Genomic DNA, 27,139 nt, shown 5'->3' with positions numbered 1-27,139 from the left:
TCTCCTCCTCCTCGTCTCTCCTCTCCCGGCTCCCCTCCTCCCCCTCCCCCTGCCCCGCTTCTGGCAGGGCGAACTTCCCCCTCAGGTGGGCCTTCCCCACCTCACTCTTCCTCCCAAGGGTGGCTGAAGGGCCGCCGCCGCTGAAGGGGCGCTCTCTGCCCCGACCAGGCCAAAGCGCGCCTCGCCTCACAGACTCGTGTACACTGGCCCCTCTCCGGCGGCAGCGGGAGGGGGGCTCCTGTCCGCGTTTTTTTCCTAACAGAGGCGGCGGCGGCAGGGGGGGGCAAGCTGAATTTTTACTCTCCGCCGGGAGGGGCTGCCCTGAGCTCGCTGGACGGAGGAGGGGAAGGGATGAAAACGCACTCGGGGAAGAAAGGAAGGACGCATCCTGGTGAATGGGCGGGGGTGCGCGTGTGCGTGTGTCAGAAAGGGCTTCCCCCTCCCTTGCCAGCGGCGGCTCCGTCCTCCTCAACTCTGCCCCGACCAGGCCAAAGCGCTGGTGGCGCGCCTCGCCTCACAGACACGCCGGGGCCAGGCTGGGCTGGCGGGACTCATGTACACTGGCCCCTCTCCGGAGGCGCGGCGGGGCGGGGGGCTCCTGTCCGCGGCCGGCCGAGCGGAGCACAGCCAAGGCAGTGGCCTCTCCTCCTCCTCGTCTCTCCTCTCCCGGCTCCCCTCCTCCCCCTCCCCCTGCCCCGCTTCTGGCAGGGCGAACTTCCCCCTCAGGTGGGCCTTCCCCACCTCACTCTTCCTCCCAAGGGTGGCTGAAGGGCCGCCGCCGCTGAAGGGGCGCTCTCTGCCCCGACCAGGCCAAAGCGCGCCTCGCCTCACAGACTCGTGTACACTGGCCCCTCTCCGGCGGCAGCGGGAGGGGGGCTCCTGTCCGCGTTTTTTTCCTAACAGAGGCGGCGGCGGCAGGGGGGGGCAAGCTGAATTTTTCCTCTCCGCCGGGAGGGGCTGCCCTGAGCTCGCTGGACGGAGGAGGGGAAGGGATGAAAACGCACTCGGGGAAGAAAGGAAGGATGCATCCCGGCGAACTTCCCCCTCAGGCGGGCCTTCCCCGCTTCGCTCTTCCTCCCAAGGGCGGCTGAAGGGACGCCGCGCCTCCCGCGCTGCTCCTCCTCCACCTCCCTGACTGGCACTGGTGAGGGCAAGGCCGGGAAGCCGCACGGCCTCGCCTGCTCGCGCCGCCCGCCATTTGCCCCGCCCCTTCGCCCCTCAGCCGGGGGGACGGCGTCCCCCCGCGTCCCCCCCGAAATGACCCCTGGTTATGGTTACCATGTTTGCATTACTCACTTGGCTAGAACTGTTGCTTAGACGTTTGGGTCAGAATAAGCTTGTCCTTTTTAGGGAACATCCCATTAAATTCCTTATGCAAATTATTCTGTAAATTTTAGTATTGAGCAGATTAGTCTTGTTGACTAACTATTTCTAAATATTGGCTTTTGAGGTTATTAATGTACCCTTGTATATTATTTTAGCTTTCTTATAGGTTGTTTAAAAACACTACTTCATGTGTCTTGGTTTAGTCAAAACAAAGTTGTTACTTTTCATAAGAACTTGGCCATGTAATGAGACCTTGACAGGATTACTGCGTATCTGTACTTCAGGAAGGTTAATCAGCTTTTCTCTTATATCCAGTTGATTATTTGCACTTGTTCATTGCCTATTTTTGTTTTGTCCTTGTTTGCCCTTTCAAACTAGTATTATAGACCCACTAAGGAAAAGAAGGATTAAAATCTTCAAATTAAATAAATATCTAGTTTTCTAGTTCCACAATTCAGTCGTTACACTATTATTTTTACCTTGCTAAGAGGTACTGTGGATTAAATTGTTGACTTTGAGTATGTTTAGCATTCCAAACAATTTTGTATTACAGAGAAAGCAATACTATCACTTGGAATAAGAATATGTTCTCAGATTCTTAGGGGATCATGTTCCATCTCTAGAATTTTGACAGTCTTATTTCTGTCTGTCTCTACTTATCTTGTTTTTCTTTGTTCATTATTGTCACAGTTCCTAGTTTTTTTTCTTTTGCTATTTTACTCTTGCTTTGCTTTTGCATTTGCTCTGTGGTTGGTGCAGTTATGCATTTGTGTTACTTCATGGTGCTGCCATTTCTTTCAGATTATAGTTTACCTCAACCTCTGTAGATTTCACTGGTACCCTCTCCTCCCAGTACCCTCCTGTAAGTCATCTCATCCTTGCTTTTCCTTTATCAAACCTTCTCCATTCTTCATGTTTTTGCAGCATGTCTGCTGTACTTCAGTTGTGCCTATATGTTAGAGTTTTGGCACCCCAGGGGCCTAGGGTAGGACCACCTGTCAAGGCCTCGTTGGGAAAGTGAGCGGCGTCCCCACCAATGCAGGGGGCAAACTGGGAGGCTAAAACAGCCCTGGAAAATGGCTCCATCCCCTAACATAGAGAGGAAGAGCTTTCTGGAGGAAAGGAGGCACTGCTACACTCCTCAATAGCAAAGCTGGGCACAGGGGCATCTTCCTTGCTCCCCTGCCTAGCCCCAATCGACTCCAGCTAGTCAGGGCCATCATACCCACATGACTCAACTGAGTGGTGGTGTCTCACCTGGGCCAGTCCCCTTTGCCCCGGGGCTAGCCATTGGCTCACCTGGAAAAGTCATGGTGGCCATAATGGCCAATCTGCCCCTGGTTATCACATCCTTTTGTTTTAGTTGTGGTCAGTCAGGAGTTCATTTTTTTTATCAGGTTCATATATGCTTTTTCTCTACCCTGCTCTCCCTGGGTTGGAGCTAATAACCGGAGCAGTATCAAGTTTATCAATATTTCCCCCCCCTCCCCAGATAGTGGCTCCAGGAAAAGATTCTACTCAGGAGAAGGGGCACACTCCCCAGTTGTGTCAAGTACAGGAATGAATGCTGTGGTGTGGCCTTTGTAACTGAAAGAGCAGGAGATATTGCAGTTATACCTTGTAAAGCAGGAATGATATAACACCATCATATATTGTGGACATCATTCCTGCACTGGTGCAGCCTGCATATACTATTGTTCCCTTTCAGCATCCATATAGAATCAACCAGCAGGTAGCTCAATGCCTATAGTTTAGTTATACCTTGGTCTGGCCTTCTAATGATAGGTGTCTGGCTCAGGCATGTCCCTGACTTGTAAGCCTACTGGGCAGGAACCTTTGGCATTTCATTATTCACTACAGCACAGGGCCTGTCTGTCTATTAATTCCATTGTTAACCCTCCCCCCCCAATATTATTGGGCCTTGAGCTTGTATGCTTCCTTTGGCGTGTGAATTCAATGTTCATTAAGCATATAATGTTGGCTGTGTAGCAGTGATTCTTGTTGTGGTTCTGACACATTTGCATAAACAATCTAATACTTTAATATTAAATTTAAAGAAACTGCCAAAGTATTGTGTTTAAAAATGTTGCATTAGAAATGGAATGGGTAAACTGTTCATTTACAGATCAAAACTCTTTCTGATTCTTTACTAAAAGTCTGCTTACTCCTATCCCCAACGTGCCTCTTCTCCCCCCCCCCCACATAAGAATATTCAAATGTACAACTTTCTCCTCCCCCACGGTAGTACAGTCCAGGACATTTTGGCCCTTGATCCTGCTGACTATATAAACTGGTCCTTATATATTTAAATTGCTGAAAGGTATCATATTGCTGGTATGTTAAGCCTGTTTATTCTGGCATAAGATTTTGTCTTTATTATTTTATTAAAAAGGGGCAGTTTGCTATTTCTGTTATTTGGCCACAGTGAATTTTTACAGGGTGGTGAGCAAACAAGGGATCTGCATTGCTACCTCTAAGGATTTCTTTCGCTAACCCTCTTAGAAGAGTCTGTGGAATCGTTCTCTTAAGCTGTTGCAACCTGTTCAGTATAAAGATGTAACCTTGTGGAGATCATATTGGCTAGATAGTGATTCAGATTCTTGCCCTGTCAGGGTAACCTCCAACTTTTGCTGTTTTTTGATAAGTCTCGCTGGAAATTTTATTTTTATTTCAAACTATTCTATCGTTGTTATCAATAGTGTTCTTCAAAAACAAGGTAATTTTAGATTATACTCTCCTATTCTAGTGGTTTCCATTGCCCACTTCTCTACTCATGATAGCAATAATCATTGCACTGCCCTCCCCTTGAGACTTCTATCTTGGCAGGAAAAAAATATTACCCCAATACCAGATAGCTGTAGCATGTTGAGAACTGGGTCATCAGACTTTTATAGTTGAGGTTGTCTCAGTGCTTTCCTAAGCTAAATTTATTTAATAATTAGCATTAGAGTGATATAATTATTTGTTTGGTTGCCTAAATAACTTCCTGTATACATGCTTCTTCTGGTTTAATATTCCTTTCAAGCAGAATGCCAGTTCCTGTAATCTTTTTTTCCTCTCAGAGAAAACAATATTGGTGGCTCTTGAAGATAACAAAGAGCCAAGCAATAAGAGTTACTGTAGAACCTTTTCAACTGTAATTGAAAATTGCCGGGAAAAGGTTTTTCAGAAAGCCTGAATAGCCTCTATATAATTTTCTGTTAGATCTTAAAACAATATTGTGAGTTTTGAGAAGATGGGAAAATCAGTCCCTTGGATTGTAAGAAAACTGGGTATTGTAATTTGTGCAATATCCAGCAAGTGGCAGAATTGTTTGTAAGATAACCTTTCATTTAAGAACATAAGAAGAGCCTTGCTAGTGGTCCATGTATTCCAGCATCCTGTCTCACACAGTGGCCAACCAGTTCCTCTGGAGGTCCAACAACAGGGCATAGAGGACAAGGCCTTCCCTGGATGTTGCCTCCTAGCACTGGTATTTAGAGGTTTACTGCCTCTAAACGTGGAGGTTCCCTTTAGTCACCATGGCAAGTAGCCACTGATGGACCTATCCTCCATGAATCTGTCTAATCCCCCTTTAAAGCTATCTATGCCTGTGGCAGTCACTACTAGGGATGGGCATGAACCTCGCCACAAACATAAGTTCATCATTAATATGGCCAGTTCGTGGTTTGCAAGGCCCTGGTTCATAAAATCACATCTTCCGCAAACGGCCCTGTTTTTCACAGAGGTTCGTGAGGTTTGGGACAGCAGTTTATGAGCCAGACATGCTGGTGCTGATGGATTAAATGTCAAGGCAATTGGGGGATGGACTTCTGCAGCACTGGAAACACTTATAGTGGCCCTCCAAAGCTTGACATCATGCGAAATGCTGGCCTGGATGAATCACAAGCAGGAATTAAGATTGCTGGGGAAAAGATCAACAACCTCAGATATGCAGACGATACCACTCTAATGGCAGAAAGTGAAGAGGACCTAAAGAGCCTCTTGCTCAGGGTAAAAGAGGAGAGCGCAAAAGTGGGCTTGAAGCTCAACATCAAAAAAACTAAGATCATGGCATCCGGCCCCATCACTCCTTGGCAAATAGAAGGGGAAGTTGTGGAAGTGGTGACAGACTTCACGTTCCTGGGATCCCAGATCACCGCAGACTGTGACAGCAGTCATGAAATTAAAAGACGCCTGCTCCTTGGGAGGAAAGCGATGGCGAACCTAAACAGCATGATAAAAAGTAGAGACATCACCCTGCCAACAAAAGTCCGCATGGTCAAAGCAATGGTATTCCCAGTAGTCATGTATGGCTGCGAGCGTTGGACTATAAGGAAGGCTGAGCGCCGAAGAATAGATTCTTTTGAACTATGGTGCTGGAGGAGACTCTTGAGAGTCCCTTGGACTGCAAGAAGATCAAATCAGTCAATCCTCAAAGAAATCAACCCTGACTGTTCCCTGGAAGGCCAGATAATGAAACTGAAGCTCAAATACTTTGGCCACCAAATGAGAAGGGAGCACTCACTGGAGAAGACCCTGATGCTGGGAAAGATTGAAGGTCAAAGAAGACGGGGACGGCAAAGGATGAGATGGTTAGACAGTGTCATAGATGCAACGAACATGAAATTGAGCAAACTTTAGAGGATGGCAGAAGATAGGAAGGCCTGGCGTGATCTGGTCCATGGGGTCGCGAAGAGTCGGACTCGACTGTGCGAGTGAACAACAACAACAAAAGCTTGACAGGCAACCCTAGCTGCCAACAAGAGAGCTCCCATTCTGCTGTATCGGAGCAGAATGTATATATAGCCCCAGTTCACACACAGCTCTTCTTACTTGGCAGCAGGCTGTTAGACAGAGAAGAAGTACAAGCTGAACAAGGGGGAGATCAAGATGGCACTGAGCAAGGAGTTTCGGTGCAGAGGGATCCCGCAAAATGGACAGTAGCAGACTTTCCTTCGTGTACTGTTGCTCGAATTAATTTAAGGATGTGACTTAACCACGCAGGAATACAAACATTGAATGTGCAGACTGATAATTCTCTGGACTCATGAAGCCCGGGCCGCGGCTCCCTGACGATTAGAACGGGCCTACCTTGCGCCAGAACAACAGGTGAATCCCCGACGTGGCCTGAAGTCTGTGACAGGGGCGGCTGCAAGGCTGGCGGCTGCTGGAGGCTATCGGCACATCTCCTGGGTGTGGCTGCCATTTGGAGGTGAGCACGGAGCTCCGGCGATGGCTGGGAAGGTTTTCCTCCAGACATCAGGATTTGCCCGAGGAAACAGTGGAGGTCCTTAGGCCTGCCACAGGAGCAGGGGCAACGACTGGGGAGGGCCTTGCCCCCCCCCGGAGTCTGCCTAGTCACGCCCGACTGCTTCAAGTCAACGAAGGCAGGACCACCCCGGCAGCCGCAACAACCACGGCGGTTGTGCACTCCAACAGTGCGGATGCTGAGGGCTCCAACAACAGGCAGCTCCGAGATACGACCCCTCGGGATCCAGACATTTGAACCGGAGGGCCCTGGGACTGGGAGAGTCCTGGGTCTGGGGGAGCAGCAACCAGGGGCCCAAGGAAATGACTATTGATTCTGAACACCATAGCCCAAAGGAGAGAAGCAGAGAGACTGCTCCACTAGAAGCACAATCAGACCAGACAAGTACAACAGCTACAGGGCAAATCGAGCCTACATAAGTTACAATTTAATGTGAAGTACAACGATATTAGTTAACTGCAACCAGAGGGAATTAATCAATTAAAGTGTTGATTAGAATTGTTGGTTGATTACAATTGATGATTTATTATAAATTGGAAGGAAGAAATTGATATTAGGAATTAAAGGCAGTGGGTATTAATTTAATGAATTTGCTAATTTCAAATTAAAAATGAATGATTAGTAATTAGTAATTAATGAATTAAGGAAATTTATAGTTGAATAATGAACTGGAGTGGATTATCCTCTTCTTGAGTAGGAGGCTTATTGTATTTGGCAACTGATCTGGAATTAACATATATGTAATTAGGGTTATTGGCCGATTGTGGCCATAGGATTAGATATTGGTATAGTTAATTGATTAGATTAGTATAGGAAGACTTGTTAGGATAGAATAGGTAAGGACTGTTTAGGGTTGCAGCAGTAGGAAGACTGCTAACATAAGGAAAGATGACACCCAGCTCTATTTGATGTTGGGCGGCCAGTCGGACTCCAACCCAGAAGATCTGCACCGGGCTTTGCAAGCTGTGGCTGGGTGGCTCAGGCTGAGCAGGCTGAAGTTAAACCCGGCGAAGACGGAGGTCCTGTGCTTGAGTTGGACCGGATCGGGGTTAGGGCTCCCACGTCCGACCTTCGATGGGGCACCTTTGGTGCCAGCTTCGGAGGTTAGGAGTTTGGGAGTGCTCCTGGACCCCACCTTAACGATGGAGGCCCAGATGGCGGCCACTGCCAAATCGGCCTTTTATCATCTGCGGCTGATACGGCAGCTGGTTTCTTTCCTTGACCGCAATGACCTAGCCACAGTGATCCATGCTACGGTCACCTCGAGGCTAGACTATTGTAACGCTCTCTACATGGGGCTGCCTTTGTCTCAAATCCGGAAGCTACAGCTGGTGCAGAATGCTGCGGCCAGGTTGTTGGTGGGTGTCCCAAGTTGGGAGCACATTCGACCTGTGCTGAAAGCGCTGCACTGGCTGCCAATAGCATACCAGATTCGCTTCAAAGTGCTGGTGCTTACCTTTAAAGCCCTACATGGCCAGGGTCCGACTTACCTGAAGGACCGCATTTCCCCATATATTCACCAAAGAGCACTTCGGTCGGGGTCACAACACCAGCTGGTGACCCCGGGCCCTAAGGAGGCCAAGCTGGCGGCAACGAGGGCCAGGTCTTTCTCAATGGCGGCTCCTACCTGGTGTAATGAGCTCCTGGAAGAGATCAGGGCCCTGCGGGACCTTGTACAGTTCCGCAGGGCCTGTAAGACGGAGCTCTTCCGCCAGGCCTATGAGTAGGAGCCGCCACGGCCACCAGTACCACCGCCCCTTTACAGAGAGAGACCGCGAGGGTGGCTGAGTAACATCTTCAGCCCCCCGCCTTCCCCCCCCCCCCGTGACGCAATAAGAAAGGAGTTTACAGGTGCATCCATTGTACTGATTTTAATTTGTTTTAACTTTGTTTTAACTTTGTAACTTGTATTATATATTTTGTATGTTGATTGCACTCAGTGCCTTATGTGAGCCGCCCTTGAGCCCATTCGCGGGGAGGGTGGGGTATAAATATAATAAAATAAATAAATCAATAAATTTTAGATTTTTCTGCACACCTGGGGAGTGCCCCAATTGTGCAGAAAAGTCTCTTTACCCCCCATGTGCCTCTGATTTGCGGAAATAAGTATCCGCATGCACAGGGGACCCCTGGGTATTAGTATATAGACATTTTTCAAAAATATCTTTCAGAGGGGGGAAATATTCTTTGAACTATGGTTTTTTAAAGACTATTTTTACATGTCTGCATTAATTACCAATAGGATAGCTGCTTTATAGTGAAGTAACTGCAATAGTACCAGCTAAGTTGGTGGAAACCGTTATTAAGGAGAGAATTAGTAGGAAGACTCAGCATGGGTACTGTAAGGGAAGATCCTGTCTCACTAACCTGTTAGTGTTCTTTGAGGGGGACCCAATAGATATTGTTTACCTTGACTTCCAGAAAGTTTTTGATAAAGTTCCTCATCAAAGGCTCCTAAGTAAGCTCAATAATCATGGATAAAAGGAGAAGATACCTTGTGGATCAAAAACTGGCTAATTAATAGAAGCAGAGAGTGAGTATAAATGGGCAATTTTCTCAGTGGAGGGTGGTAAGCAGTGGGGTACCGCAGGGATCAGTACTGGGTCCAGTGCTTTTTAACTTGTTCATTAATGATTTGGAATTGGGAGTAAGCAGTGAAGTGGCTAAATTTGCGGATGACACGAAATTGTTCATGGTGGTGAGAACCAGGGAGGATTTTGAGGCATTCCAAAGGGATCTGTCGAGGATGGGCGAGTGGGCATCAGTGTGGTCAAGTGCAAAGTGATGCACATTGGAGCCAAAATCCTAACTATAAATACACGTTGATGGGGTCCGAACTGGTAGAGACTGACCAAGAGAGAGATCTTTGAGTCATAGTAGATATCTCACTGAAAAGGTCGAGACAGTGTGCAGCTGCAATAAAAAAGGCCAACACTATGCTGGGGATTATTAAGAAGGGAAATGGAAACAAATCAGCCAGTATCATAATGCTCCTGTATAACTTGGTGGTGTGACCTCATTTGGAATACTGTGCAATTCTGGTCACCACACCTCAGAATGGATATTATAGCATTTGAAAAAGTGCAGAAAAGGGCAACTAGAATTATAAAAGAGTTGGAACACTTCCCTATGAAGAAAGGTTAAAGTTTGGGCCTATTTAGCTTAGAGAAACGACAGCTGAGGGGTGACATGGTAGAGGTTTACAAGATTATGCATGGGATAGAGCAGGTTGAGAAAGAAGTACTTTTCTCCCTTTCTCACAATACAAGAACTCATGGGCAGTCGGGTTAGAACAGATAAAAGGAAGTACTTCTTCACCCAAAGAGTGCTTAACATATGGAATTCAATGTCACAGGAGGTGGTGGCAGCTACAAGCATGGACGACTTCAAGCGGGAATTAGATAAACATATGGAGCAGAGGTCCATCAGTGGCTATTAGTCACTGGCTCTCGAGCAAGGGAAACCTTTACTTTTTTTTATAGATGGGAACTCTCGGTCTGGGGCAAGTGATGCTATTTATTCTTGGTGCTTGGGGGAGGCGCAACACTGAGAGGGCTTCTAGTGTCCTGGCCCCACTGGTGGACCTCCTGATGGTACCTGGTATTTTTGGCCACTGTGTGATGGAATTGATAGGCCATTGACCTGATCCAATATTGGCTTCTCTTATGTTCTTAGTAATATATATTTTCTTTTAGGTTCACCAAAAATCTGTCACCTGACAAAATCAACTTGAGTACTCTTAAAGGTGAAGGACAACTAACCAATCTAGAGCTTGATGAAGAAGTGCTTCAAAATATGCTGGATCTTCCCACATGGCTTGCCATCAACAAAGTATTTTGCAATAAAGCATCTATTAGAGTAAGTGATTATTCTAGAACAGGAAAGGCATACCAGTTTTCTCTCTGTATTGTCTTTTAAAGATTCAAAATATTTATAAGTCCAAAAATGATAATTTGTTCCATCTAAATTAATTGTGTTGAAGGCTGCTGTTACAAGGGGAAGATATATTTATTCTAGGGGAAGTATCTCCCTAAAAGCCTGGGAAAATAAATACATCTTTACCCAGTGGTCAGAACTGACGTAGCATGGGGTGAATATACAAGGGGAAGGCGTTTCAGAGCTGGGATGCCACGACTGAGATGTCCTTGTACCTTGTTACTTCACCTCAGAAAAAGGAAGGAGACAAAACAGGACCTAGAATGATGATCAAAGAGGATGGGCAAGAACATAAAACATTCATCTAGACAGCCTGTTCCAGGCTACAAGGACAGGCACTTAAAATTGATCCAGAAACAAATAGGAAGCCAGTGATCTTGTTCTAGCAGCATGGCATATGTAGCTGACATATGTGATATGAGAAGTCATTTTTGCTTCATGCTTTTTCTAAACAGGTGGGTGACCACTGTTTATTTACTTTTTACTTTTATTAGTATTGTTTTAGAATAATACCTGTGTTATCTTGCAGATACCATGGACAAAATTGAAAACACATCCAATCAGTTTGGTGAGTTTGATATTCAGCTTCCACAGTTTACTGACATTTTACCATTATGCTATAAAAAGAATGATGAGCAACAACCAGATATGCAGATCCAAAGGATATTAGTTTCATGAGCCCAAATTCACTTGAGACGTGATTGATTGGCTCTGTGTGTGTATTATTGTGTGTGTGTGTGTGTGTGTGTACACGCGGGGCGTTTATAGTTCTGTAATGTTTTGTTTTCGAGCAGTAATGTGGGTTTTCTGGGAAATTTTGAATTGGAACATTTTCTAGAAAAACTTTAATGTTAGCAATAAAGGCAAATACACTGTATGCAAGCCTGAACTATGTACAAGAACTGGAGTTTGTCCATGCTTCATATCCCACATTTAACCCATCTAGTACAATTAACTTGCAGCACAACAGCCTTGGCAATTGTACATAACAGATTGTATTTATGTATATGGGGTTGAATTTTTTTCATGGACTTGGATAATTTTCTTCCCCACATCACTGACCCTAAGATAATCATCATGTTTCATGTCTTAATTTTAACTATGTTAAAATTCTCAGAGTTTGTCCCATAGAACTGTGATCCCTTGTGTGCCATTTTCTCTGCTAACTGCTTATGAGATGTTAAAGTACCCGAAGCATAGTCAAACCAAGTCTCCTGCTGTTAGAGCTGCCAGATTGGGACTATTTGACATGACATTCTGAAGGTATATATGTTATGACCCAGAATAGCAGTGCTTGGTGAAGTGAGTGCCATGCAAGCTAAGCAGTGTTGATTTTAAGTTCATTAAGGAGATCATCTCCCTTATGCATGAGTTTTCTTAAACCAAATTTGCATAATTCGCATTGCTACCAGAAGCTGATTGTCCCAACTGATAAGATCATATTAGGAAGTCAGATTGTTCTTTAAGGTAATGTATTTATTTCATTTGCATAGTTAATTGTTGACCTTGATTAAATGGCTGACATTCATGGAATGCAGTTTGGTAAGGTGAAAATTAGTTTTGTAGAAACATCTTTATACAAGAGTGTTTTGGAAGAATAGTGGCTGTCCCGACTGTGTACTGGAAAATAACTATTACTATGTGCTTACTGTCTTAATTACAAATATTTCCCTGGGCAAACAGTGTTTTGAGGAGACCTTTATAGCACAAAATCTTAAGGCAGTCATTTTGTTTAGAAATAGAGGAAAAGCTGAAGATTCTCAGCCAAAGTAAAATGAAATTGGGTTTGGGCTTAGATTACTCATTGTGTAGGGTTTTCCTGATAAATGCTCAGAAGATGGTCTTCTAATTCTTTTTTCTATTACTGAGACAGAAATCTGCCAGTCACTAACCACACTACAGAAAATTGAATTTCTGGATTTGTTAAGTGTTGTAATTCTTAGGGTTTTCAGAGTTGGACCAAGTCAGACTGAAGAAGACTTTAATAGGGCTAATGTGTGACGTATATAATATTCAACACATTTGATTTTCTAATTATTTGGATAAAACACACATCAAATTAGTCTCAAGAAGTTTTGACAACTACTTCCAGTTTTTGTTAATGTTACTTTTATAATTCTGTGAGATGCCTCAATTTAATCAGTTAACAAATGTGTTCCAAATTTCTTTTGCATATCTAAAGTCATTGGATAAAGTAATAATGGAAATGAGTACATGTGAAGAGCCACGTGCCCCTAATGGGCCATCACCTATAGCGACTGCATCAGGACAAAGGTAAGTTGTTATTTAATATTTTTTATAAAATTGAGGTGGGATGTCTGCTATGATATAGTCAGGAGATAAGATTTCTGTGTTAATGCGCTGTTATAATGCACTCTGTTAATTAATGCTGGACTGAAGTAATCTGGTTCTGAAGAGTGGCATTGCAGAGATGTGTAGGAACTTTGAAAGGCTTCTGTGGGCCATTTCAGTGGTTACTTATCTTGTCTATATTCCCCTCCCATGGATCGGATTAAATCCTAGGATGAACTAGGGTGTACGCAAACAGAGCTCACCATTGGCATTTCCAGGAATGGTGATGTGCGGTTGCCAACAACCTGTCCCTTTAATAGAGGCTTAATATGTGGAAATGAGCAGGTGAAGTTTGTTTTTCATAGATGGAAGTAAGCATCACCTGATAAATAACATCCTATTAAGCCTCTGTTAAAGAGGCAGGGAAGTCTTCCTGCAGGCTATTGGTAACCCTGTTACGATGGCAGTTTTTCCAGTCACCATGACCACTTAAAGTGATCATTAGTCACAGTGGCTGTATGGGCTGGTTCATGGTCTGTTTTCTCAATATGATGGTTGAATCATGAGGAGAAAATTAGCAATGGTCTCTTCTTCCCATTCCCCATCCCATTAATAAAAACACAGCACATATGAAGCTCAGAGGTGTTTTCATATATCATTTGTAGTGATATCTGGAGGGGACAAAAAGCTTTCCTGTAAACATTTCAAAGGTGCTTCTTGATTACTGTATTGGGAGTCATATATTAAAAGGCATAGTGGCATATATCTTTCCTAAAGACTGTGTTCTTCAGCACATCTGACTCTTACAAGCAGTACAACATTCAGTAGGGACCCTAGCTCTGGTTTCTGTGGGATGGTCCCTTTTGTTGGTTTCTAATTCTGCAAGGAACTACACTCAGGTTGTTGTTTTACACCAGTTTCCTTTGACTTGCACATACCGTGTTTATGGTAATTAATAGAACAAAGTTTGAGTCCAGTGACAGAAACTTTGTTCTGCTGCTTCAGAACAACATGATTACCCACCTGAATCTATCATTATGGTAATTAATAGTTATTACATAAAAGTATACTAAGATTCTGATGGAGATCCCTGCATTTTATTTCTCCAGTGAATATGGTTTTGCTGAAAAAGTGGTAGAAGGAATATCTGTTTCTGTAAACTCCATTATAATCCGAATTGGAGCAAAAGCTTTCAATGCTTCATTTGAACTTTCTCAGCTGAGAATATATAGCGTCAATGCAAACTGGGAACATGGTGACTTAAGATTTACTCGCATACAAGAGTCTCAGCGTGGAGAGGTAAAGCCACCTTATATTTAGAATAAAGCTGCTTTCAGAAGCATAGCATTGTCTAACTGATGCCATTAATAAATGTCAGGTTAATGTTACTTCAATCTCAACATTATTATTTAAGTTACTTCAGCGGTGGTGGTGTCTCGTATTGAGCCCCCATTTGCATGTACCCCAGGTGGTATGATTGTTGCTGGTTGAGAAGTGAGTCACACTTTACAAAAATGTGTTCTGGAGTTCCATACCTCCCAGTTACGCATAGGCCCAATATGTATTGAGACCACAGTGTATGGAGAGATCCTTGCCTTCTTCCTCATGCCATTTTCCCAATGTGAAATAGCCCTGAGGAGCTGCTATTTGTCGTTTTGGGGAAACTGATGTGTAGCCACCGTGTAAGTTTCCTCAGTGGAGCAAATAGTGATTCCCTGGGATTGTTCTAGGTTAGGAAAATGGTGCACAGGGAGGGGGTATAAGTTCTCTGTCATAAGGCCCTGCGGATTGCCGTCCTGATACAAATCTCACCCATGCGCACTTGGGAGGCATGAACCTGCAGAAGATGCCTTTGTAACGTGTGACTCAGCCCTTTGTGGCTGCTTGCATGTCATTTTAGGTCTGTGCAATGATTTCAGGCTACACAGTTCTCTCTTTTATATGCTGTTCAAACTGTACTGTATAACTTATGAAGCATGCTAAACAAAGGAATTGTATGGCCAGAAAACTTTATTTATATCAGTGAATGGGAAGCTATTTCCCTTGGAGAATATGTAAATGAGCCTATAGACCAAGTTCAGAGGATCTGCCAGGTTCAGGGAGCATGCATAGCAAAATGTGAGTGAGAACCCTGCTCCTAACTAACTATTGATCTGTTTCTGAAGTTAGCTAATATATGTTTAACAAGGATAGTTTGTACATTTACACCGTCATTTGAGATGCTTTTATTGGTTGGCATGACTTTACAAGCTGTAGTTGAAGCCATGTACATTGTCGTGTACATTTTGCAAATGCAAATCGTGGATTTAATATAAGCACTTAAAATATACAGAATGAGGGAGGAGGTAAAAGAGCTTGCAACCAGAAGAAGAGGCAGAGAAACAAAAGGGAGAAATTGTCCCGCAGTGTGTTGTGTGTGCTGAAATTTAGCACCCCAAATATTGGAAGTAGTCCTCTAATTATCTTTAGATCCACAAATGAACTATGCCCAGGAGATCTTGGGAAATAACTTTTCCCACATATGCCTCCCTGTCCTTTAATATTTGAAAAGGCTTTGCTCTAGGGCCTTCATTTACAATGAGTTAGCTGTGCAGTCCTTGATACAGGGGTTTCTAAGCCATGGATACTGCAAGTCTTCTTGTTGATCCAGTTTTTTAAAAAATTAGAACTATGTTAATGGATACTATTTTAGTTTTTTTTAAAAAAATACTGCTGCTTGTCTGTTTTTGGGATTCTTATTGTACAGCATTTTATGTACTAGAAAACAAGTAGAGAACTCTTCTGAGAATTCAGTATTTTAAAAAATAAAATGTCTTTTTAGTTTTAGATTTTGAGCAAACATTATTTTGTTCTGCTGGGCTTCTAGTAAACTACCTTAACTATTCTGATTGCTATCACCAATGTTTAGTCTGTTTTTACAACTTTGTTCTTCATAGCACTGCTATTTTTTACAATTTTATATTTAATTTTTTTCCCTCTTCAGAGGTTTTATGTATGTTTTATAAACTCTTGGGCACTTTAAAATAATAGCTAAGCATTTTTATACTATAATTTTTCAAACTTTTTTGAAATGTGCTGCAGATTCATGTGTGATGACAGAATCGGCATAGTTGCTTAATAACACTTAAGTAACTGTTTAGTGAGTGTGTATTACATTAAACTTCATGTATACCTTTCTATTGGTTCTTAATCTATGGGGGTTTTTTTTAGGTGTTGACATTTAAAGAAATCAACTGGCAGATGATCAGAATAGAAGCAGATGCAATCCAAAGTTCTCAACATGAAATTATGAGTGCTCCAGTTCGCCTGATTACTAACCAGTCCAAAATTAGGATCACACTTAAAAGAAGGGTAATGTTGAATACTGCTTTTGAAGCAATGTTATATACTGTTTGTGAAAATAGAAGGCTGTTGAGAGAGTCTATAGCAGAAGTCATACACAGTGTACTTACCACCAGAACAGTTTGACATTAACTGGATAAAATTTGAGGATGAGACTGTTCTTTTATAAGGGGTCTGGATTTTTTAAAAAAACTTGTGAAATCCTTCTTCCTCAAAAAATCCTTCTTCCAGGTTCTGGAAAAGGGCAGGGGAATCTCTGACTTCCTGTTAAACATCTCTGAGGTTTGGAATATAAGAGAAGAGATTAGTCCCTTCCCCTCCTGTCCAGCTCAGAGCTGAAGAGAAAGGGAAAGGCTTGGCGCCACAACATCTCTGAAACTCAGCATGATGTCACTAATGGGATTGGGCACTAGTAAGGCCAGATATATAGACCACCATGTGCAGGTATGCTCATTTGGCCTGTTGATACCTGATAAATGAAAGAAAGACATCTGCTGTACTTGAAACTATTCTCTATTGGTATAGGGAGCATCACCTACTAAAGCCTCACCTGTGGGTAAGGCCATTCCTCTATTTGTCTCCCCAGGTATGAGCCATCTAACAGTAGTTGGCACCAGCTGAATGAGGTGGCTAGATCTCAAGTTGCTATCAGATTATGACTATCCATGTATTTATTTGAGTGCTTTTTAATTTTGTTTTAAGGATGCCTATGGAAAAATGGGATACGTCTCTAATAAATAGAGGCATTATTTTGCCTCTAAATTGAACATATTTAATCTGAAACTCATGCAGCACTAATAGATTGCGTCTATTTTTTAGGTTAGTTTCTCAAGACAATGTTTATATAGCATAAAATGCTAATTCAGGTTTACCTTTATTCTCATTTTACTGTTAATGAACAATCTATTTCAGCCATGGCCAGCAGGAGGCACAAAGACGCAGCATTTATGGAGAATAAAGATTCTGCTTTACTGACTTTAAGCATAGTTTAATGTTCTGTTTCAACATGTAATCCAACCTTTTGGCTTAATATCAAAAACACAAATTATTAACTTCCAAAAATATCTTTTTATCCCCTCAGTTAAAGGATTGCAATGTGGTAGCGTCCAAACTGATTCTAGTACTGGATGACTTGCTATGGGTTTTAACTGATTCCCAGTTGAAAGCTATGGTACAATATGCAAAATCCCTTAGTGAAGCAATAGAAAAATCAGCTGAACAGAGAAAAAGCCTTGCTACTGAATCCGCACCGGTAAGCTTGTTCAGTCATTGTGTTTTAATATTTAGTGGATACAAATGATCCTAAGCCAATTATGCAATCCAGTAGAAGAGTCACACTTGCATCTCATTGTCTCAGTCAGATTTAAACAAGTGAATTTCAGTCCCACTGATTTTAGTGGGTCTTAGATGTGTCTAACTCTTTATTGGGCTGCATCCAAAGACAGCAACACTTAGTTTATATCATTCTAGTTTGACAACAGTAATGGGGATTCCCAGGGCTTTTTTTCTGAGAGAACACACCAGAATGGAGTTCCGGAACCTCTTCCACAAAATTCTTTTAAAAATATTTAAAAGTTCATGAGTTTTCAGTATACAGATAGAAAACTTCATTTCCCTCTTGAGAGTTCCGACACCTCTTTAAACAACTACAACAAAAAAGCCTTGGGGATCCTACCCATTTTTGTCCTACATCATAGAAGGGAAGCCATAGGTAGGTTAAGATAACCAGATGTTGGGCAGATTTATTAGTGAATAGACAGAAAAAAATGAGTATCCTGTCATTGCAGTCTAGCATAGAATTATGTCACAGATGTTACATTTCTTGAAGGAGACCATGGGTAACTCTGTTCAAGGCCACAGCCATACAAAGATTTTTAAGTATCAAAACTTTAGCTAGATGTTAAGAATTATTATTAGCAGTGAGCAGAACAGTCTTTTATGTGTCTGTAGTATTTGTTTGTCGTATTCCTTGTCCTCCTTTTTAACAATATGTCTTACAGTGTTCAACAGATTTGTTTATCCTAGGAGACAGTAAAACGCTGATATTTTCAAAAGGACCAATTTTATTTCATTTTATGTACTTCTGTATCTAATATTTAATACACATACCCACATACTTGTCTTATTAGCCCGGCAGTGGGGAAAAGATCCTCAGAGAAGTGTGATGAACATTTGAGAGATTATTTATACAAAAGTGTGGTTTCATGTGTTTAGGGACACATACAAGCTTGTCCTTATACATTGTCACCAACATATGGCTGACAGACTTGTATGAAGACAATTAAAGTAGAATGAGTGAAGCTGCTTGTTCAGCATGGTCTTCAGTACTGCCAATATTTTATTGTTGGTTTGAATAGCAATTAATATACTAAACTTTGATGAAGGCAACTTTCTTTAATACCTAAGTGTAATGTATATATTGGACTTCTTTTCACTTTCAGATGTTTAAATACTTTATCCTGAAGATGAAGTCTGTATAAAGTTATATGTTTGTTTCCAGAGTTCCACTGCTGTGCCCAGTTCTCAGCAGGTGAAAACACAGCAGTCTTCAGCAGCTGTTGACCACAATGATGCAATTGTGAAACTATTCAATAATTTTGATGTTAAGGAAACTTCTTATCATCTAGTAATTTCCCATTTGGACTTGCATATATGTGATGATATTAATGCTAAGGAAAAAGGTAAATGAACTTTATTTGATGTCTTGCTTTAGTACTAAAGACATTGCCTTAGGGGATTTTTTCTCTATGAAGCTGTTCGTTATTATATCTGTTTTGTTTTCCATTTTTATGGTCTAAGCTATAGTTATTGAATGCTTATATGTTGGTGTGATGGACTATCAAGGGTTAATGCCCCACAGAGTCTGAGAACCTTTGAGTGACAGGCTGTTCAGATGGAATTCTGTGGAGAGCATCAGTTAAGAAAGGACAGTTGGGAACTGACAGTTGAAGAAGAGACAATTTAACCCTGACTGTGGACTGGGAAGGTGGCAGAAGGAGTGGGTGGATCAACAAGGATCCCCATTCAACCCAAAAAGGAAAATTGCTTTTAGTTAAGAGAAGTAATCCCTGCCCAGTGAAAAGGGAGATAGCTCTTGAAAAAGAGGAGTGATCCCTCATCTGTGTAGAGAGAAGGATTTTGGGGACTTGGTTGTATGTTCCTGTCTTCTAAACGTGAAGTCTCAGTGAAACTCAGAAACCTATACTTGTGAGTTAAAGCAGAAACTGAAAAGAAAACCCTTTCCTCAAAGTTTCAAAAACCTTATTGAAAAGCAAAAACACTTGTTGGCGACATATTATCTGGATTTAGTGTGATCACAAAGTTACCTCAGTTTTATTATCAGTTCACATCATACATCCTACCTGATTTCACCCAACCTTTTCCCCTCCAAGTTAAATAAAATATTTTATTTTTAACTTTCAAAAGTGTGCCATTACAGAAGTAGAATATAAGCAGATGATTTTGTCTCTTTCTTCAAGCCCCAGGCTGGGCCAGCATCAAAATATATAATAATGTGACCGGGTGGGACAGCCATAGATCAACAAATGATGTAGGGGCTGTTCAGCAAGCAAGAAAGAAGAAATAAAGGGAAAAGCCTGTGTGTGAGGGAGGGAAGCAGGCGAGATTGCCATAGTTGGTAATGGCATCTTTAGTTAATTACCACTGTATGTGTTACGTAGGTGTTTGGTGTAATGTGAACACAAAAAGTATTGAAAATGTTCAGTGTTCAGGAAGCTTACCATTACTTATTTGTATAGATATTTATACTCCTGTCCCTGGTAGAGCGCCAAAATGCCTTACAACATCATTGTGTCTGCCTCTGTTTTATCCTCACTGTAACTACCCAGTGAGGTAGGTTAGACTTAGAAATGTGTGACTGACCTAAGCCCAGTGAGCTTCCATGGCGGAGTTGGGATTTGAATCTGGATTCAACATTCTAACTATTAAATAACACCACACTTGCCTAATTAAGGTAATTAGATAAGAGTTCATCTATTTTCTACAAAGGATTGATAGATCTATATGTTGATGGGCATTTTTGTTAATATTTATAATTTTGGTATGTATTCTGTCTTATCCCTAAAGTAATGTTTAGCAAATAATTGTTTTACAGTTGCCAACAGGCGTATTTCAGGAGGAGCTATGCAGCTGTCCTTTAGCCAACTGACAGTAGACTACTATCCTTTTCACAAAGCAGGTAATGGTAAATGCTGAGTTGTAATCTTTTAGTGGTTTAACACATACAAAAAATTTGAACCACGTTACTGCCAAGTAGTTGAATGAAGTTAATATTCTTATCAATATATATAATTCTCAACATGGCCCTATCTGTGGATTTGGGCTGTAGAGAGAGAAGGAATATATATTTTTTTATTAAACTTGAGGGACAAGCCCAGCCCCCTCCCCCAGGAGGGGGGAGCAAAGGTGCTGGCTCAGGCACTGTTGCCCCTCTACTCCAGACCAGCAGGCAGGGAGGAAGAGCCACCTTCACTCCTGCTGAGATACCTGTGCTGCAGGCCAGTGAGCAAGGAACAGGAGCTGCCGCCATTCCTGCCATTTGAGCCAGGCAGTCAGATGGGTGGGAGCACCTGAATCACTGCTCCCCCCCCCCCCACTGCTGAGGTAGTGGCTTTGTGGTTGCAAGTGAAGGAGGACCAGGAGCCACCACCACTTCCCACCAGTTGAGCTGGGCAGATGAAGGAGGGGGAGTGGCATCCACTATGGGAGCTGCTGTATGCTTCCACTTCTGAGTGAGGACAGGAGAAAGATAGACCAGCTAAGAGAAGGGAGTGGGAGAGAGACACTGTCTCCCTGAAGGGGAGGGGAAGGAAACAAAACAGGAGAATGGGATGTCCCCTCCCCTGTGAGTGTTCATGGGACCCCACTTATTATCTTGCAAGTTGCCTGAAACTAGAAAATGGAATGAAGATGCTGCAGATTCAATATCTTGTACAAAATTCAATATTATATCTTAACATCTGCTTATTGAAAATGTTGCTTAAATTGGTTTTAAAACACTTGGCATTTATATGACACTTTAGAGTGTTCCAAACATTTTACCCATATTATTTCAGTAATCCTTACAGCAACCTCATAACATAAGTGAATAGTATTATCCCTATACAGAAATTCAATGACATTGGGAACTTTCCTTATTTGTAGCTGAGTTTCTTAGCTTTCACAAGGTTTGTAACTGAAAACTGGCTAAGAATTTTCAGAATGACTGTGTCTTATTTTTACATGGTTTTAAATAAGTGTAAAGGTAAAGGTTCCCTTGCTCGAAAGCCAGTCAAATCCGACTCTAGGGTTGCGGTCTCATCTCCGTTTCAAAGCCGAAGAGCCAGTGCTGTCCAAAGACGTTTCCATGGTCATGTGGCCGGCATGACTAAACACCAGGGCGCACGGAACACTGTTACCTTCCCACCGAAGTGGTCCCTATTTATCTACTTGCAATTTCTTGCTTTCGAACTGCTAGGTTGGCAGGAGCTGAAACTAGAGACAGGAGCTCACCCCGTCTTGCAGCACCCGGGTCTTGAACTGCTGAACTACTGACCTTCCACAGCCTGCCGTTCAGTGTCTTAACCACTTGAGCCACCGCAGCTCCATTTTAAATAAGTAGTATATTGTAAAAATGCTTTATGTTTATAGGTAAGCATTTCTTGGCGCTCAGCCGCAACCTACCCATCACAGTTGAAACAGTGAGTGAACTCGAGGCCCCTTGCACGCCTTTGGTTCTGGGTTTGGATTGTTTTAGCCCACTCAGCCTGAAGGAAGTTGACAGATTGCTTGTATCTGTGCACCCAACCATATGCAGCCTTGATCCGTGACCTTCTTGGCTCATTAAAGCGGTCCATGAGGGGTTTCGAGGTGCTTTAAAGGAGATTAGCAACAAGTCCCTCTCTGAGGGGCAGTTCCCTGAGGCACTCAAGGAAGCGATGGTCCGCCCTCTCCTGAAAAAAACAACCTTGGACCCGACCGAATTGGCCAACTATCGGCCGGTGTCCAATTTGCCCTATTTGGGCAAATTAATCGAGAGGGCGGTGGCGATACAGCTACAGAGCTTCCTGGATGATTCTTCTGTCCTAGATCCTCTCCAGTCCAGTTTTCGCCTGGGACATGGGACAGAGACAGTGCTGGTCGCCCTTACTGACGACCGCTGGAGGCACCTGGATCGAGGTTGATTGGTGGCACTGTTGTTGTTCGATCTGACGGCTGCATTTGAAATAGTCAACCACCAGTTGCTGACCCACCACTTCATCGACGTGGGAATACAGGGGTTTGCCCTTCAATGGCTTGCCTCTTTCCTCCAGGGTCGGGGACAAAGGGTGGCACTAGGGGAGCAGCAGTCCCGAAGACACCCACTTGAATGCGGTGTGCCTCGGGGCGGTGCTCTCCTCGATGTTGTTTAACATCTATATGCGCCCCCTTGCCCAGATTGTCCGGAGGTATGGGCTTGGGTGTCATTAATATGCAGATGACACCCAGCTCTATCTGATGTTGGGTGGCCAGTCAGACTCCAGCCCAGAAGATCTAAACCGGGCTTTGCAAGCCGTGGCTGGGTGGCTCAGACTGAGTCGGCTGAAGCTGAACCCAGCGAATATGGAGGTCCTGTGCCTGAGTCGGGGTTGGTGATCCATCTCCCGACCTTCGATGGGGCGTCTGGTGCCAGCGCTGGAGGTTAGGAGTCTGGGAGTGCTCCTGGATTCCTACCTAACTATAGAGGCTCAGGTGGCAGCCACTACCAGGTAGACGTTTTACCATCTTAGGTTGATTCAGCAGTTGGTTCCCTTCCTTGACCGCGGCGACCTGGCTACAGTGATCCATGCGACGGTCACCTCGAGGTTAGACTACTGTAACGCTTTCTACATGGGGTAGAGAACAGGTAGAGAAAGAGGTACTTTTCTCCCTTTCTCACAATACAAGAACTCATGGGCACTCCATGAAATTGCTGAGCGGTCGGGTTAGAACGGATAAAAGGAAGTACTTCTTCACCCAAAGAGTGATTCACATATGGAATTCACTGCCACAGAAGGTGGTGGTGGCTACAAGCATGGACGGCTTCAAAAGGGAATTAGATCGGCATATGGAGCAGAGGTCCATCAGTGGCTATTAGCCACAAGGTATAGATAGGGGCTCTGGGGCAAGTGATGCTCTGTCTTCTTGGTACCTTGGGGGGGGCAACAGTGGGAGGGCTTCTAATGTCCTGGCCCCACTGGTGGACCTCCTGATGGCACCTGGTATTTTTGGCCACTGTGTGACAGAGTGTTGGACCAGATGGGCCTTTGGCCTGATCCAACATTATGTTCTTATGGGGCTACCTTTGTCACAAATCCTGAAGCTGCAGCTAGTGCAGAATGCTGCGGCCAGGCTGTTGGTGGGTCTCCCTAGATGGGAGCACATCCAGCCTGTGCTGAAAGCGCTGCACTGGTTGCCAATAGCGTACCGGGTTCGCTTCAAAGTGCTGGTTCTTACCTTTAAAGCCCTATATGGCCAGGGTCCTACATACCTGAGGGACCGCCTTTCCCCATATATACCCCAAAGGGCACTACGGTCTTGGGCACAACATCGCTTAGTGATTCCAGGCCCCAGGGAGGGCCCGGCTTGCTGCAACCAGAGCCAGGGCCTACTCAGTGGCGGCTCCTACCTGGTAGAATGAGCTCCTGGAGGAGATCAGGACCCTGCGGGATCTTGTACAGTTCCACAGAGCCTGCAAGATGGAGCTCTTCCGCCAGGCTTTCGACTAGGAGCCTCCACTACCACCATCACCAATGAACCCGGCTGATAACTGGGAACGGAGTGGCCTATGACGATCGCACTTCAGTGGCGTGGTGGATCGGTACCGTTGTACAGGGATGGAGGCAACATCTACTGGACACCATCTTGTCTTAATTTAAGAGCAACAGCATTGAGCATGTTATGTAATTTCAATATTTATTCTGTTTTATCCTGTTTTATTTATTTATATACATAAAATTATATGTAATATTTGTAGGTGACAGTTGCAGCCATTGGATGCATTACAGTGAGGCCACCAAAACGAGAAGTGGATGGGCAGAAGAATTATTACAGGAATTCAGAAGCAATGTTGAATTGCTGAAGCAGGCTGTGAAGGATCATAATAATGCAGATTCTCCTGTTAAATCCCCTCCTCATGGATCCCCACAACACGCACAAGCAGGTATTTCATTGTGTGCATTGTTGACTTGTATGACGAGCAAAAAGGCTTCTTCACCCCTGTCTTAATAATACGTTCCATGAATTTCAGTGGATTACAATTGGATACAAACACAGTTGTAGGGGCATTACGAATACCTGGCTTTGTCTTACCTTTGGCATCTTTTCCTTAAAACTTAATTTCAATTATAATTGTTTGAGAGTATGAAAATAGTTTTAGTGATGCTTGGAGCTAGTGGAGGAAAAGAAATATGATACTCCAAAGCTTGCACAATTCTGGCAGGTATGCACCAACATTACAGTAATTGTCCATTATATTTAGTAAAGTAATGTGTTTTAATTTTGGCATTGTTCGTTTTAATTATCAATCTTCTCTTAGAGTTCTGTCTGAAAAATTTTGTAGCACAATGGTGGAGTTGGATGGCAGTTTTAGAACAACTGCATCTGGCATGTGGTTTTTATGCCTTCTGTCTTCTACAGGCAAGGAACAGATACCTCAAGGAAACACTAAGCCACCTCCCATGTCCTCTCAGCAGTCCAAGGCTAAACTGATGTCCAGCCCTGTTGTGGTTAGGCTTGCAGATGTTAACATTTATCAGGTATATTCCAGCACAAATTGCTGCTGATAGTTCTTTTGTGTTTTGATGTACACGTGATGATGACTGAGCATGTGTTTCTATTAAGCTTCTTGCTGTCAAGGGTTGACTTTTCATGGCCAGCTCTTGGCTCTGCTTTTAGATTTCAAGTTGTTCATACTTTTGTTTTAGGAAATATTTATGTATCATTCTTGATCTAGTCTATTTTTTTGCTCAGTTTTCTTACTGACTTGCATAGTAGCACTTTTAAAATATTCATAATTTTTTGGTTTACAGCATAATACTGTTTTGATATATATTTAAGAATATGTTGAATCATAAAAATGTGAATTATGAAAGCTATCAATTTTTTTTCTAGTCAGGATTGAGCAAAATTGGAACAAAGTAACCAGATACAGTGCTCTGAAAAACTTTTACAACTTGTACTGTTAAGCATATTTTCACTTCAAGCCAAAATCCAGTGTATCTTGGATTTAAAATGTCCTTCATTTTTTTGTGACAATTGTGTCTCACAATACCTAGAGCCCAAAAACATTATTTTACATGAGATAGAATATTTCTTCTAGTTTCACTCCTTCTCTTGTGCATATTGAATATCACACAAATTTAGGTCCTGTATAAAATTAGAATTTTTATTTTCTGTTTGCAACCATATAAGCTGTATTTGAAATGTATTAGAAAACTAACAAACTTCTACGGGGAAACATGTAGAATAAATAATTTCTAATTTTCACATCCTGAGCTGTATTTGTACTCCAGGAACATCTCTCTGTAGTGTAAAAAGTATCTCTCAAGCTATCAGGAAGGGTCATCAGGTTGTTAGGATGGGTTATATCTCTTCAGAACACTTAAAATGCTCCCCTGGGTCAGTACCTCTGTTAAAAAAAGTATGGGGTATTTCTGTACCCATTATGTTACATAGACTGGTGTAAAAAAGTACCTTCAAAGTTATAGAGCCACTTCTGTATGCATTCTGACCAAAAAAATATGACTAAGACACATATTCGCCCACCTATGATAACTGCTTAACTGAAAAAAAAAAATCTGCATTCAAAATATAAGTATTTTGAACTTGCCTTTTTCCCCCCTGAACTGCTCGGTATGTGAATCCAAACAGTATAGGGAATAAGATATGTAAAAGAAATCTGTAACATATTTTCAAAATATTTTTTCAGTGCTCTGTGGTAAGTGCTGATTGAGAAGTATCATTTACACTGTGTTTCCAGAAAAACACTACGTAATGCTGAATCCTGATTTTCAGGTCTCTACTGCAGATCAATATCGCCGTTCTCCTAAAACTCTTATTTCTTGCAATAAAAAGTCTCTATACCTCCCGCCAGAAATGCCAGCTATTCATATTGAATTCACTGAGTACTACTATCCAGATGGAAAAGACTATCCCAGTAAGTGTGTTTTTTGTTTTTGAACCCAGGAGAAAGCTGCTTGGAAGGCAAGGGGTTTTTTTTGGGGGGGGGGGGGGTTGTTTGGTGGCATTCTGTATTTTTGGAGTGTTTCTACGTGTTTTATTTATTCATGGTAGCTGTTACGTGATTAAAAACAGTTAACATCTCTAGGACCTTGGTATACCTTTCTGACTCCTGTTTTGAGCTTCTAGAATGCTGTGACCTAGATGATGTGGGCTGATTGGTTAAAGATAGTTATGTGTAAGGAAAGTGGATTCAGGCTTCTCCCCTGACACACGTCGCTTCAGGCTCTCCCCCCCCCCCCCCCCCGAAATTCTGATGCTTAAGACCAGGGATTTTTTTGACCAAAGCATCTATATGGAGTTACTTCCTATGGCCCCCAGAACCCATCCAGGGTACTAGGGGATCACAGTTGTAGACCAAGAAGGGAAAGGAAGCAGAGCCTTTGAACTGTTGAGAAATAGCCTGAATTTAACAAAGTAGTTATTTTTTTCTGCATTTACTGCCAAACCATACAACAAATTGAACTATTCCATGAGTTCCCAAGGTGTAATTAATGCTTGCCAGGTAACTTAACTAATCTGAAGAGGAGTCAACATGTTCCTGTGTAAGAAAATCCTTATGAAATTTCATCAAGGAAAAGTTTGAGGCTAATCCCTATGTACACACTATACATTTTGCCCAAAAGATGTTGCTTACATAGCCTTTCGGTGCTTCCCAGCAGATGTAGGTATTTGTATAAAGTAATACTGTGTTCAGTTTATCTACATGCAGATGTTGACTCCTCATACAGTTGG

At 42.8% G+C, this 27,139-nt stretch overlaps 1 protein-coding gene across 1 annotated transcript in view; it reads left to right on the top strand.

The window, feature by feature from the left end:
* UHRF1BP1L (UHRF1 binding protein 1-like) overlaps positions 1-27,139 on the top strand; it is a 61,690-nt gene that overhangs the window by 7,256 nt on the left and 27,295 nt on the right. Inside the window, exons 2-12 of the mRNA XM_015424821.1 lie at positions 10,273-10,435; positions 11,043-11,081; positions 12,696-12,787; positions 13,915-14,104; positions 16,016-16,156; positions 17,229-17,399; positions 18,648-18,828; positions 20,262-20,345; positions 24,141-24,326; positions 24,803-24,921; positions 26,180-26,321. Coding sequence (XP_015280307.1) covers positions 10,273-10,435; positions 11,043-11,081; positions 12,696-12,787; positions 13,915-14,104; positions 16,016-16,156; positions 17,229-17,399; positions 18,648-18,828; positions 20,262-20,345; positions 24,141-24,326; positions 24,803-24,921; positions 26,180-26,321 — 1,508 coding nt within the window. The remainder of the gene's footprint in view (positions 1-10,272; positions 10,436-11,042; positions 11,082-12,695; positions 12,788-13,914; positions 14,105-16,015; positions 16,157-17,228; positions 17,400-18,647; positions 18,829-20,261; positions 20,346-24,140; positions 24,327-24,802; positions 24,922-26,179; positions 26,322-27,139) is intronic.

The sequence above is a fragment of the Gekko japonicus genome, unplaced genomic scaffold, assembly GCF_001447785.1.
Source record: "Gekko japonicus isolate JY-2015 unplaced genomic scaffold, Gekko_japonicus_V1.1 scaffold968, whole genome shotgun sequence".
NCBI classification, from domain to species: domain Eukaryota; kingdom Metazoa; phylum Chordata; class Lepidosauria; order Squamata; family Gekkonidae; genus Gekko; species Gekko japonicus.
This window is presented reverse-complemented; position numbering and strand designations above follow the sequence as displayed.